Below are 14,371 nucleotides of genomic sequence, written 5' to 3' on the forward strand. Positions count from 1 at the left end.
TCCTGTAGGTGTCGTAATTTGTATGATGTTTTGTTATTAAGTTTTGCAATCTAATGGCTTGCTCTACTGTTTTTATTTTTAATCTCAACATTTCGAATTTTATCGGTCAGAGGTTACTTGAATGATTCATGGGAATTGGAATGTGGGGGGTCTCAAAGAATTTTTATAAATAAAAATCCAAATATCAACGTTTTCTAATCTCGCTCGATGGTTGAGGTCTTATATAGAACATCATCGGTATAATGATGTTGAAAGCAACCTGCCAACATCATTTTGTCCGGAACATTGAGAACCGATAGGATTCTATGTGTATTTACACTGACATTCTCTCTCCTTCGACTGACTGAACATTGAATTAATGTCGTACATGCATCCTACTTCATATGAGCAGCGCTCATGTTCCGAAAAAATAAACAGTGTGAGTTTACTATTAAAGTGGATGTCTTGTTTCTCCAGGAATGAGCTTAAAAAACACATGAGCTACTGTGACTAGGTGGCCACTTGATAAGGTGTATGTGTTAGTTTTATGTTCTGTAACATGTTAGCTGTAGGCAGTATTTTTGGACTGAGACTTGCTCCTGTTGTTTGTTTCAGATATTCAGTCTAAGATCTAAATTTCACCAATATGTCTTTTGTTTACATTTCCTGATGTGTTTTAGATGAACAGAATCACTTGTGTTTATATGGATAGTAGCTACTTTTACTTCAGCACATAAAGAACGAAATATGTATGAGTATTTTTTAAAGCATTTCTACATAAGCAAAACATATCAAGGGGCAGTATGCTGGAATAAAGTCATACTTACAAATTTGTTTCTAGAGCAAGGATGAAAAGCACTCCATACACAAGGATGATGATCCATCTGTTTCTAGGATGGTGGGACTTGAGGTCAAACTGCACAGGTTTACATTCAACTTCGCTTGTTAATATTTCTGACATATACTTGATGGAATATACATAAATATGTGTTCTTTCTTATAGGTATGCACCAGATTCAAGGATCAGCTACTTGATGAAATATACAGTAGACTCTCCTACTCAACATTACCTTAAAGAAGAATCAAGGATCAATTCAATGGGAATTGGAATGGTGAAAACACTTGTTTGAGCACATCGATCTGATCCTCACAATAGCATATTTTTAACAAATCACTGTAGTCAAATCATTTTTTTATAATTTCTATAGTAAAATCACTTACTATTGTGTATAAGTGCCATTAAGGATCAACCTAGATCTGCGGGATAGTCTGGAATATATACCCAAGGCATTATAATTGCTCTATATTATTATTAATTTTGTATATCATCACCTTAGACTACTCGAACTGTCGGCCATGCTTTGTGATTAAACAATTCTTGACTGATTAAATCCATTTCAAGTGTAATGCAAGTGTTGAATTGTGATCCATGAACAGCAAGCCCATTTGGGGAATGTATTTGAACAATGACCTAAGCAGTCGCACAAGTGGATCTGCACATATTATTATCAAGGTATCGTCTCATCTTTCAATTTTCTTTGCCACTAAAACAATGATCCAAGCAGTCGCACGAGTGATTTTTTTTCTAGAAGCTTGACAAGAAAACTGAAAACAAATAATTAGAGAAGATTAACCGGGCGGGAGGAGAGGGAAGAAGGGATAAAGAGAAAAGAAATACATAGTAACGTTATATTGATTAAAGAGTTCTAGCAATGCATCTGCTTCCAACTATATATAAAGATCTTGCATGTGATTAACCGGGCGGGAGGAGATGGAAGAAGGGCTTGGCCACTTGGATCGTGAGATGACTATTCGGTTGACCATTTGTGCTATCTATTCAATGTCATGCATCATAGAAACAAAGATTAGTTTTGTTGTTGTGGATTTTGCAGGAAAACAGAGTAGGTCATGGTGGATGAAGAAAACATTAACCAACAGACTTTTCGGTAAAAAAATTGGCTGCCTTGATTAGTTTATTTCTTATCAATTAAATTTGTATGTGAAGTACAGAAAGTTGATAATTGGGACAGAATTATGACTTTTACTATGTATCATTTTCATATATTCCTCAACAACACGTCTAGATTCATGTAGATAATAGTTTGAACACGTCTAGCAATTTACATGTCTTCTGGGCAAGCTAAGCTATTTTCTTGATGATCCAAGCAGGTTGCTGATCAAATATAAAATATGTAATTTTCTGGTTCAGTAATAAACGGGCAATTCAACTTATAGCTGGGGCAGCCTGATTTCCTCCTACACACGCCCGCTAGCAGTAGCAGTTACGACCAGGCGGTTGCGGAAGGTGATAGGTGTGGTGGTCGGTGGTGCCTGGGCTATTGATGTTCGATTTGAGAGGAAGAAGAGAGTGGCTGCTGATTTTGGGAGGAAGAAGAGATATTGAGCGTGCTGTTGCTGCCGTGTGTGGTCTTGGGAGAGGAATAAAAGAGAGTAGTAGAGAGCTTTAGAGAGATAGCAAAGGATTGAGAGGCTACTGCTATTTGTATTGCTGTCGATGCTTGCACAATGCCACTGGTTATTATACTGGGTTATTTATCTTTGAAAAAAAACAATCATTTTCTCCCTTCAATAGTTTAGTCATGACTTAGTTTTACTTACTAGCCTCTCTTCATAATTATTTTTGGATTAAATTTAGCTTTTTATAAAGTTGTAAAGAATAGGACTATTTCATGCATCCCGACGGATATGGTTGATATCCACCTGGAAAGGAATAAGATAGCATCCATGTTGTCGTCCCTTGCTGTTAGTTTGGATTCCTATTTACTTTGTGTGCCATTCCTTAATGCATGAATCAGTTGCAGTGTGAATGGGATTGACTTGTTATTTTGTTCAGTTTGTAAAAGGGTTGCTTTGTGCAAATTCTTAACACAGTCATCATAATTGCATTTATAGCAACTACCTATTATCGAAATGATAGACGGCTCCAAGATTATGGTTGTACTATGCTAAATTGCTAATTTCTATTACTAGGAATAAATACTCATGTATCTCTAAAAAGACTACTAATGTACTCCCTCTGTAAACAAAATGAAATTTATTTATGAACCGATTGTAATATTACCTCGGGTGAAGAATAACTTATACTCCACCCTGGGTGATGAATAGTATTACCATGTATATATAGTGTGTGTTGTGTGTTGTGTGTGTGTGCTTCAGACATGTCGTTTAATTATCTATTTGGTTTATTCACTAATATCTGATTGAATCGGGAATGTGCGCGCGAGGAGGGAAGAGGAGAGAACCATTGACATTTTTCATTGACATTTTTCATGCTCTGGACGAACATTTTTATGCATAGCTTTCTTTTCCATGAGAACACATGAGTGTGGAGCTACCGTTGTAGAGCCCGGGATAAAGGGTGGGTCCAGTATAGAACCAGGAGGTACTAGCACTAAGATGGGAAGGTGGTTGCCGCCCTTATCCCTTGCTGCTGGCCGGCCACGGCGATGTTGATCATCGGCTCACTTAAATACAAGTTGATGGATTTTGTGATAAGAGTGAGCGGGACGGAGGTTGGGTTTGGTATGTTTACTTACAAATTTGCATTCTTGGCTTTCGGGGCGCCACAGGCGGCGCAATACCTCCTCCATGGCAGTGGTGAAAACACACGGACACGGGGGAGGGGATCATGGCAGAGAGCGGGGCAGGCATTACGGGGGACTCCTCCTTAACGGTCTATGAGGAAGTATGGTGTGAAGGAGAGAGGGTGTCATGGTGAAAGTGAGGCGGACGTCACCCACTACGGCGGGAAACAGAGCAGAAAGGGGAGGGTCCGATGAGAAAAGGAGAGGGTGTGTCGTTGTGGTGGGGTTTTGCGTTGGTTTCACATGTTGGATTATAACATCACGAATAGTCTTGGATAGCAACATTTCTTTCTTATATATGGGCCGGATTTGGGGCACCCGGACTATCAAGACGGTTGTAGTAGCCCGTTTGATGTTCGAACACATTCGGACGTATGAGGAAAAAAAATAAGCTTAGACGTGAATACGACTTTAATTGTTTCTTTGATTCATTTATATGCATTGTTGTCCGTAGCAACCCGTAGCAACGCATGGGTGTTTTACTATTGTTTTTGCATGATGGGTATGAGTTGAGAAAACAGTTTTTATTATACTTGCTCAAGCATCGTGCGAATGAAGAAAAAAACTTTCTTGATATTGTGCGAGAATTTCTTAAGCGCATCAAGTAGATTTGAATAATTTGTAATATATTTTTAGTTGGATCATCGATTTATGTGTATACATCGTCAATTTGCTTTTTTGTTATCAATTTACATTACAAGTGAAGTAGACTTCAATTATTATGCAATTGTGTCCATGCTATATTGTTTCTTCCTGTGATATTTTACATGGATTATTTTATATACCTTCAGCAATATATTTCAGAAGCCCGTGGCAACGTACGGGCATACTACTAGTACGTAATAACGATCAAGTAGCTGGTAAAAATTAGGGAAAATAATGAACGCTTGGCTAACTTTGCCCCCCCTAACCACGTGAAGTGCAAAACTATAAAGCCCATCTATAGCAGGCCCCTGCAGCAGCCCACAACAGGAAGACAAAGGACGTAATTAGTGCTCGTTTTCTTTCCTTTTACTTGCCTCCGATGCTATCGCTAACTCTAAGGTATAGCCGCCGTGTAGGGCAGTTCCATATTCACCGTGCAATTCCTAAATCAAGATCTAGACTGTCGAAGGGGGCAAGGGGCGATCCAAAGCTTGTGGGGATGCACGGCCGGCCGGCCGACCAGCCGCGCAGCTAGCATGATCGGCGATGAGGCAAGTAAGACTATGTTACTCTTCATTTCTCATTCTCTTTACTCCATCCTTGGGTTATACTCCCTCCCTATAATTAGATTACTCTGTACCTTTAGAACTAAAGGATTGGAACAACACAAACTGTATACATAAAAGTTGTTATTAGGAAATATTCCTGAGTCCTAACCCATGAGATAAGATTTTGCATTGTTTATCCGTTCCAGCAGCAGAAAGATTTAGTTCATTAGCATGTGAATTACCCTTTGTATTTCTTTTACAACTTTTAGTAAAAAATAAATTGTTCAAAGCCACCACATGTTTTCTTCTCTTGATGAAATCTTTCATGAACCTAAGCCACAACCATCTCTGTACATTTTTTTTTCAGTCAGTCACCACACGGAAAACCTTGCCCCCCCCCCCTCCCCCCTATATTAGAATTCTGGCTCCGTCCCTGGTGGCGCCAATGCTTGCAGACGGCCGATGCGCGCGCTCGGGACGATGACGCAAGGACTGCGTAGCTAGTCTTCCTTGTTAGCTAAGTCCGGTGATAGAGATGATCAGCGGACTTGGACCACCAAAGAGCCCCCCCCCTCCTCCCCCCCCCCCCCCCCCCCCTCTTATTGAGATAGGAAGTGAGCACGTGAAAGCTCAGTGAAAACCGGCGTGTAGTCGAGGGTGAATGGCTTGACCTGCGACATGCGGAAGATGGGGTGGATGAAATTGTTATCCGGTAGCGTGAGCTTGTATGATAGTGTGCCGACGTGTTGCTCGACAGAGTATGATCGAAGAACTTGAACCCAAGCTTGGGGTAGGGGCGGCTTGACATGGAGGATTGCATGTACAGTTGCAATTTCAACATGACTTGCTCGCTGGCCTTGAACAAGCGCTCGGTGTGGTTCCTATACGCCTTCTTTTTCAAGTGCGCTTGACTGTGAGCCAGTTGTGCACGAAGGATGTCATTGTGCGACATCCAATCCAGCTCGTCGCCAGCGCCCATGTCTGGTAGGTGTAGAGGCAAATCCGGTAGCCCACCCAAGCAAAGTTTTAAATAGCCGATATAGCAATGTTATAATGGTTTGAGCAGGGTGTCACTAAATGGTACTTCTATTCATGTACAATTGTGCAATAACATTACAAAATAGCGGGCTATAGTCTTGCTATACCTGTTTGAGCGGTGTGCCGCTATTATGATTTGGCATAGCCCACTATTTAAAATTACGCAACCAAGTTGGGCTCCTTGATGTACAAAGCTTTGAATGGAGAAAAGTTGAGCGAGGGGATGTGAGTGGAGTTATACAAGAATCTATAGTCGGAAGCCACTTACATCACCATTGCCCGGGGCAATCATTGATGGTACATCTTCAAGCATTAGTTGACGTGCTCACTTGAGCCATCAGTTTGTGTGTGATACACCGTCATCTAAAATTGAGCTTGGTACACGCCGCCTCAAGGAGGGAGCGCCACATCACTCTCGTGAAGATATGGTCACGGTCCGAAGACGATGGTATGAGGAACATCGTGAAGCTTGATGTGCCTTGATTACTTGGGCAACGGTGAAGGGGTGTCGGAGGAGCACAAAGTGTGTGTACTTGGTCAAACGGTTAACCACCACCACGATGATGTCTTAGCCCTCAGACGAAATCCATGGTCAAGTCTTGTCCTGACTCGGTTTTTTTTTTTTTGAGGGGCAGTGGGTATCGACAAGTGGTTGGAGGAGGCCCGGCATCTTCATGTGCTCGTGTTTAGCCTGCGGCAAACTTCTTCAACCGCCCGCTAGAAGACGGAAAAAAATTATATGAGACCAGGTCTCACGATTAGCAGGTGAGACCCGTCCTGATGGATGACACATGACATTCACAAATCACAAAGATGCTTTGTGATTTGTGAATGCCACATGTCATCCATCAGGATGGGTCTCGCGTGAGACTTGGTCTCATAGGCTACAGTGTTACAGGATCTCATAGATAAGTTTCTTTGTTTTTGCATTGTCACACGTAAAACACAGCGAAGCTTTAATTTCCTTTGACAGGGCTCCTGATAATGGCGAAAGATCGAAAGCCTGGTAGGTGATAGGCTTGCTTCAGCATCAAGTGCAGAGCCAACTCCCCGAAGAACATCAAAGGGAGCCGACTCCCTGAAGATCGTGACATCAAACAGGAAAGAACTCATCGTTTCACTTTCAGAGAGATTTGTACTCCAATGCATGCACAGAAATACAAGAGGCCACACCTATCCTCTGTGCTGATGTGAAAGAAAACAAAATGCAATTCTGATACAGTGCGACTTATATGCAATTCTGAAGGTTGTTGTCTGTTTACTGAACTCTGTCTACCAAAAGAGATGCGGATGGAAAAATCGGTCGGGTTCTTCCAAGCAACCTACAACCCTGCCGCTTTTCGCTATCCAAAAAAGGAACCTACAACCTTCTGGATGTAACTCTGAAATAATTCATGGCAGAGTAGATTGCAGAGAGAAACTTTAATTACGCATCATGAGCAGCAAACAATAAATCAATGGAGCTCCGTGTCGTGGGCCTTCTGGTAACAAAAATGGGATCCGTGTTAGACCTTTGAACCTGAGCATTGATAGTTGTGGATGACACTTAGGAGAGTTGGGACAATTTTCGTTGGTTTATTTCTCACTCAATGTCATGCCAACCTGAGGGGTTAGGGATACATACTTATAGGTTGCTAGCCAGCCAAGCATATGCTAAGATGCTGCTAAGATGCTAGTCTAAGATGTCAGTCTAAGATGCCAGTCTAAGATGCTATCCTAACTGCCAATCCTTGATAGTCCGGAACTCTATCCTAACTGCCACAAGGACCATGTGCTGCAGCCCCACAACGATCCTAGTATACAGACTTATCCATCAATCCGGACACCTTCATGATGATAAAAAATAGGGTTTATCTAATACAATAGTAGCAACATGGGGCATAACATCAGCAGGGATATAGAAACCTGAAAACTCTACCTGGCACAACACAAGACTGACAGTAGAGCTTGCCTGATCGTGCCTACTTCAGCGGCATCAAGCAAATGAACCGCAAGAGTGACAGACATGACAACACTAATTATTAATCCAAGCAAGTAACCGTGTCCTCATACAGAACATAGATAATAGGCACGTAGTTTGCAAACGAAGCGATTAGCTCCTACTAGTCATACAACTTCACACCTGACCAGTACAGAGGGCCAAATTCTGGGTGTAGCACACGCCCATGAACAGCATACAAAACGGAAGAACCTACAGCACACAATCAATTTCTGCATCTTGGCCACCGGAATGTAACCCTAGATACCTGCGGAGCAACCAATTTCATCAGTCAAAGTTAAAGTTGTGTATCTCAATACATTCATAGAAAAAAGTTGAAGTTATGTATCTCAACTTATGTACGACTCAAACAGTAAACACTAACTTCACTTTTTTCTATGAAACCAACAATAGAAACAGAGAACCGCTACAGGAGAATAGTTCATTTTTGCCACCACACCTTCAACTCTTATTATTAGCATATATTCTCAAGTTTTTGGCTACATCTGTTATTCTGTTCTCAATAGAGGCAAATAAAATAAATAAACTGTGGCTCAAATAACTCCAGGGAAATACTGGTCATCCCAGCTTATTGAATCACTTGAAATATTCATTTTTTATCATGGGCACGTAAGGGGCTCATGGGGTAACCGGGTAACAAACCCGAACAGTCCGGTTTATAGCTTATAGACATACTTTTCAGAAATGTATGTGCTAGCAAGTCGCTCACAAACCAAATTTAATTGAACTCATGTAGTAGAAGCCTCAACTAAGGGATCGTGCACCGTCTTATTAATAGAAACATTTCATTCGGCCAAATATAGATGCACTGCTCTTTCTTCACAACAACAAAAGCAATGCTTTGACCACTAGTTTTACTGATAACATTAATATGTTAGTAAAAGTATACAACTTGTGGCAAAAGCAGTGTTTACGGTGAATCTAGTCATGCCATTTCGACCATATGTTTATAAGAAAAGTCTTGAACATCTAAAGTGACCAAAAGTGCAGAAAATAGACTACCCGCAAAGCATTGATACATATAGTTTGGACCAGACAAATCATGTTAGGGGATAATGGCAGTTGGCAGATTACATATGCAAATTAGATAGGCACTGAGAGATATGCTGAGAATAATATTTAAGCAAACTGCCTTACACTAATAATCATCCATAAAACTGCAATAAATTGAGCAAAAAGATAAATAGAAATACAAAAATTAATGAAAGCATACTCTTCGAGTATTATGACAAACAACATTAGGAAAAGATAAGCAAAACTACACCAATTCTAAAATTTATAGAATATTCAAGGAACAGTATAAAAAGATGAATGTTGTAGAAATGAAGAACATGTACACTCAGACCATTAGCTGGTCAGAAGAGTAAGTTATCCAGAATTATAAGCCCATTCCATGCCATATCAGAAAAAATAAAAACATAATCATATTAAGAAATCCAAGCAGATTAGTGAAATAAACAAATAAAATATTTTTCCTATGTACAAATGCACTTGGTACTCTCAGTAGGACTCTTCTAAAAATGGTAGATGAGTAAATATTCTTAAATTCCAGAAGTTCATCATTACAAACTTAATATTAGCACAATTACAGAGATAATAAATACTGAATGAAAGAAATAGAACTAGCTTTAAACTTCAACATGTACCTATTGAGTTCACTATATTTTTCATGTAGTCATCTTCAACTTCCCACTATTGAGTATTGAGAAAAAACTGCCTTCTAAAACTACTACTGTATTATATAATATTTGCATATGTGAATAGGCATACGACAACCAGATTTATTTCAATGCTACACAAAGAATTTGCTAATCTTGATCTTTATTGTTTTATTGTATGGATATTCACATAATAAACTGATGAAGCCAGTTTGCTAGCTCTAACTTGATTACAGATATGGAACTCAGAATAGACCAATTGCAGCCCAACGCCTGGCTACAGAACACATATAAAATTATACACCACTAAAGGATTTTTTTCCTACACATCATAATCATTAAACACCACACAAGAATCAGAATAGAAACCGTACAGAAAAAATTCGCTATATGTTGAAGAGGGCATCAAGCAGCAAAAGAAACAATTGCTATGACACTACTTGAAATTGCTAACTTAAAACAAAAGGATGTGAACCATATATGCCATCAACCAACTATAAAAAACTAACCTGGTTTTATTACAACCAATATATATATATATGTAAGGCATGCTTTACCTGCAGCGTAGACACTTTCAAATGGATGATAATGAAAAAGGGGGTAGGCTCCAGGAAGTTTATTGAACTGCAATGACTCAAGATGGACTGTAAAGAGGATGTGATGTGTCCATACGAACACCACATTATTTTCCCCCATGGGCCCTTGTATTATTATGTCATTCTCCTCCGAATTCAGAGAAAGTAGCTTGTCCAGTTCAATGGTTCTTCCAAGACCCCATGAAGCAACACCATCACAATCAGTCTTCCTCTTCCATAACTGGATGCTGCGGTCTGTCTGGAGGAGTAAACCAAGGCCACCACCCTCTGCGCGCATAATCGAGAATAGGCAATGGCCGTCTTCAAGGATATGCACTGGCAACCGTATGACAGCTAGGCTTTGCTTCTCCAAATCAAACTCAAGAATTCCGGTAAAATTCCCAGCAAGCCTCCAGTAAAGGGAATCCCCAATCAGCACGGCAGGCTTGTAAGTAGAAACGAAGGTGCCAACATTACTCATTGGAACGCGAGATGGAAGCTGTGTTGAGACGAGTTCACCCCATGCGCCAGCCTCTGAGGAGTAAACGCAGGCAAGCGCTCGTCTGTGTTGCTTGTCATCATTGTCTGCCACTGTCAACGCCACTTGGAAGTGTTGGGCATCGTCTCCAGCAGCACGAAGCACCGCCCCGTTGATCGGTGTCTTCTCTGCATGTATCGCAACCCCCGGGGGCACGTCAAGGCGGTGCTGGTCGCCGATGACGGGGTCCCACACCAGGATCTGGTTCTTAGGTTTGTTGAAGACGAGTACCAGGCCATGGCGGCATCCAAGGGACATGAACCGGTCGCCGTCGCCGTCGCCGCGCTGCAAGGAGAAACGGCCGGGGGAGACACGATCCGGGGCGTCGAGAGCAGGTAGGAAGGGCAGGTCTTCATTTCTGACGAAGAAACCGAGTAGGGGTGGGTCGCGGCGGTGGTGGATGCGGAAGCGGCGGGAGAAGCCTGGGTCGGAGAGGAGGAGGCGCCAGCGCCTGCAGACGGCGGAGGCGCGGGGGAGGGAGGAGGGCTGCGGAGGCAGGCGGAGGAGGATCTCGCGGAGCAGGTCGTCGTCGCCCAGTGGCCTGACCGCCGGCGAGCAGGGGTGGCGGCGGCGGCGGCTAGACCTAGGCATCTCGCCCTCCTCACTGCTCGTGCGGGATGTGGACCATACCTGGACGCGAGCCGAGCTGAGCCGAGCTCGGGCCGAGCCAGCCATTAGCTCGCCCAGCACGAGCCAAGCCAGCCCGAGCTAACTGCTTAGGCGAGCCTAAGTAGCAGGCTCGACCCGAGCTGTGTGCTTGCTCGGTCCAACTCGGCAGCTCGTGTGCACTGCACATCAGCGTGCAGACTACTCCCTCTCTTTCTAATATAGTAGTATTTATATGTGCTAAGTGCTAACTTTGACAGCAAATACACCCAAGTGCTAACTTTGGACAGCATCAACACTGAAAGCCTGAAACTTTGACAGCATGTACACCCAAGTTTGGACAGCATTAACACTGAATGTCTGAAACTATTGACAAAAAAATACACACAGGTTTGGACAGCAAGTACACTGAAATTTGGACATCAAATGCACCCAAGTTTGGACAACACTGAAGAAATTGAGATGAACATAAACCATTCATGAGTTTAGCAAAATAAGATGACATATGTCACATCCATAGTTCAAAGTTCAATGACAACATAAACTTAATAGTCCAAGGTTGAGAAGTTGACATATGTCACATCTAAAGTTTCAGGCAACATAAGCCATGCAAGAACTCCATCGTTCAAGGGTGACGACCAATATAGATCCATTGCTTGATTTACTTCTATGTGCAAATTTAACAAATGCATCTTGATGGTTTTCTCCCTACAATGTATCCTACATGTAACAATGGTTATTGTAAATAAGAAAAGCCTACAAGTAACAAAAGTAAACTAAAAAAATCTTACAAGTAACATACTTACTAGTAGTTGCAATCTGCCACACTTTTAGGCAATTTGACCTTCTCCACATCCTCCTCCTCATCATCTTCTTCCACATCCTAGTTTTGTGCAAGTTAGCCATTAGATTTTTAGTTTATGGCAATAACATGATGCATATTGAAATCATACGACATAAAACATAGATCGAAATCATACCAACACATTTAAGTCTTTGTGAGCACCCTTGATATAGCTTCCGCCACACACCAATGCCTCCACCATGTATGGTTTTAGAGAGCTTCGATAATCATCCAGAATTCTTCCACCGGTGCTAAAAGTGGATTCAGAAGACACCGAGCTAGCAGGGATAAACAGGGGCATTACATGGGCATAAATACTCACTTTTTAGACAGTATATACACTCAAATGCACCCAATGTTGTACAACATATACATTCAAACGCGCCCAATGAACAGCCAAATAATAACTTGATTCCTCCTACACAAAGCTAGCTAGGCTAGCAGACTGAATAATAACTTGCTACATCAGAAATAGACAATCATGTTACAGACTGTAAAATATTATGCAATTGCTACAAAATATCTGCAGGCGCAAAACTGGAGGACTCTGGTTGCGTTAGACTTAGTCATATGCAAATCTTCAGGAAACAATCAATTACTTAAGCACAACTGATTATAATGGACAATAGCAGATGGGCATAAATCAAGTGGAAACAATAGGAAATTTACTACTTCTTTTTTTGTTCTTTGGCTTATCCCTATGCATCACACAACAAGCTCACAAGCTTTATTTATATCTAGAGGAAAGAAGAGCAGGCCACTGCTTTGTGCTTACCCAGGACTCAGCTTCAGCCGGAGAAGTAGGCGTGACGGAGGTGTTCGCGGAGCCGGTCCAGCCGGATGCAACAGCAGCTGCCGCCCGCGCGCCGATATCTTTGTTGTCAGGTAGACGCCGAGGCGGAGGCGGGGGTGGCACTGCTCGCGCCTGCTGCTTTGCCCTCACAAGCGGGTCAACAAGGACGATGCTTGGATTGGCCATGGAACGAACGGACGGCTCGATGCCGGCGTCCATGGAGCTGGAGGTCTTGCTTCTGCCCTTCTTCTTTTTTCCAATCGCTGGCTCCTTCCCAAGAATGGAGGTCAATGACCTCTCTTTCTTCTTCTCCATGGCTCCTTGGGCGATCTGGACAAGCGGCGTGTGTGTCATCGGCGACACAAGGAATTGCAATGGCGGCGGCCGGCGGAGGCTGGCTAACCTAGCGCTGGGGGGAAAGAGGATGAGTGCTGCTCGGGGTGAGGTAGAGCGCTAGGTCAAGTGACTGGTGCTGGGCCACTTTGGGCTGCAGAGTTGGACGAGCTCACGGGCTGGCTCGAGCCGAGCTGGGCTCGGCCCGAGGCCGAAACAAGCCCAATAACGCAGCTCGGCTCGGCCTTTTTGTTTCTCGGGCCGAGCCTGGGCGAGCCCGAGCCGAGCCTGAAAGCTCGAGTTCGACGTCCAGATTATGGGGAAATCTGATCTCAACACCGATTCCATACCAGGCTACGGATAGTCCATCCCGTGTCCCCACCATGGTTTATACAGATGACGCTGTGCTGGCTGGAGATTCCCTTCACTGGAAGCTTGTTGGGAATATGGTTGGAATTCTCGAGTTTGATTTGGAGAAGCAGAGTCTAGCTGTGATACAGGTGCCAGTGGATATGTATAGCGGAGGCAACTGCTTCAGGGTTATGCAGGCCGAGGGTGGTGGGCTGGGTTTCCTTCTTGTTTCAGAATCAGACTGCACTGCCAAGTTATGGAAGAGGAACACTGATTGTGATGGTGTTGCTTCATGGGAGCTTGGAAGAACTATTGAACTGGACAAGCTACTTTCTCTGAAATCAAAGGAGAAAGGGCGCCTTGAGATACCAGGGTTTGCTGAGCAGAATAATGTGATGTTTCTGTGGACATTTATTGGCGTCTTGATGATCCAGCTTGAGTCATTGGAGTTCAAGAATCTTTATAAAACCATGTTCTTTTCTTACTATCATCCATTTGAAAGTGTCTACAGTGCAGGTAATAGCATGGCTTACATTGCAGATACAACAAAACCAAGTTATTTTTTGATAATTGGCTGATGCAATTATGTTCACATCATTTCTTGTTAAGTGAACAATTTAGTTAGTTTTTTCTTTTGCTGCTTGATGATCTCTTTAATGTATAGTGATGATGTTCTGTGGTGTGCTGTTCTAAATACAAGAATTGCAAAGAACTTTGTAGAATAATTGAAATAAATTCCATCATTGCCTGCTCATTAATATATGCAGGAATTGTCCAATGTTAGTGTTAGTGCTACCTGCAGTGCCGTTTTTACCCAATAGGAGATACACAAAACTTAGAAGTTGACTACATGAAAAAC

At 42.4% G+C, this 14,371-nt stretch overlaps 2 protein-coding genes across 2 annotated transcripts; one reads left to right on the top strand and one right to left on the bottom strand.

Annotated features, from left to right (window-relative positions):
• Positions 1–8,933: 8,933 nt before the first annotated feature.
• Positions 8,934–11,449, bottom strand: LOC125516272 (uncharacterized). The gene is made up of 2 exons (XM_087529692.1): positions 10,030–11,449; positions 8,934–8,971 (listed from the first exon to the last, which is right to left on the bottom strand). Exons 1-2 carry the CDS (start codon positions 11,258–11,260, stop codon positions 8,934–8,936), a joined length of 1,269 nt encoding a protein of 422 aa, XP_087385818.1. The 5' UTR covers positions 11,261–11,449.
• A 2,095-nt stretch (positions 11,450–13,544) lies between these two features.
• Positions 13,545–14,090, top strand: LOC147963769 (uncharacterized). Its single transcript, XM_087529693.1, has one exon. The coding sequence runs from the start codon at positions 13,545–13,547 to the stop codon at positions 14,088–14,090; it is 546 nt and encodes a 181-aa protein (XP_087385819.1).
• The last annotated feature ends 281 nt before the right edge of the window (positions 14,091–14,371 follow it).

The sequence above is a fragment of the Triticum urartu genome, chromosome 6A (genome assembly GCF_056163025.1).
Source record: "Triticum urartu cultivar PI428250 chromosome 6A, HENAU_Tu73, whole genome shotgun sequence".
In the NCBI taxonomy this organism is placed as follows: Eukaryota; Viridiplantae; Streptophyta; class Magnoliopsida; order Poales; family Poaceae; genus Triticum; species Triticum urartu.

Bases quoted from the DNA above. Each gene is read 5' to 3' on its own strand.
- LOC147963769 (XM_087529693.1), top strand. From the start codon at position 13,545: ATGGTTTATACAGATGACGCTGTGCTGGCTGGAGATTCCCTTCACTGG.
- LOC125516272 (XM_087529692.1), bottom strand. From the start codon at position 11,260: ATGGCTGGCTCGGCCCGAGCTCGGCTCAGCTCGGCTCGCGTCCAGGTA. The intron at 8,972-10,029 runs GTAAAGCATGCC...AATTTATTGCAG, and splicing joins TGAAAGTGTCTACGCTGCAG to TTTTATGGATGATTATTAGT.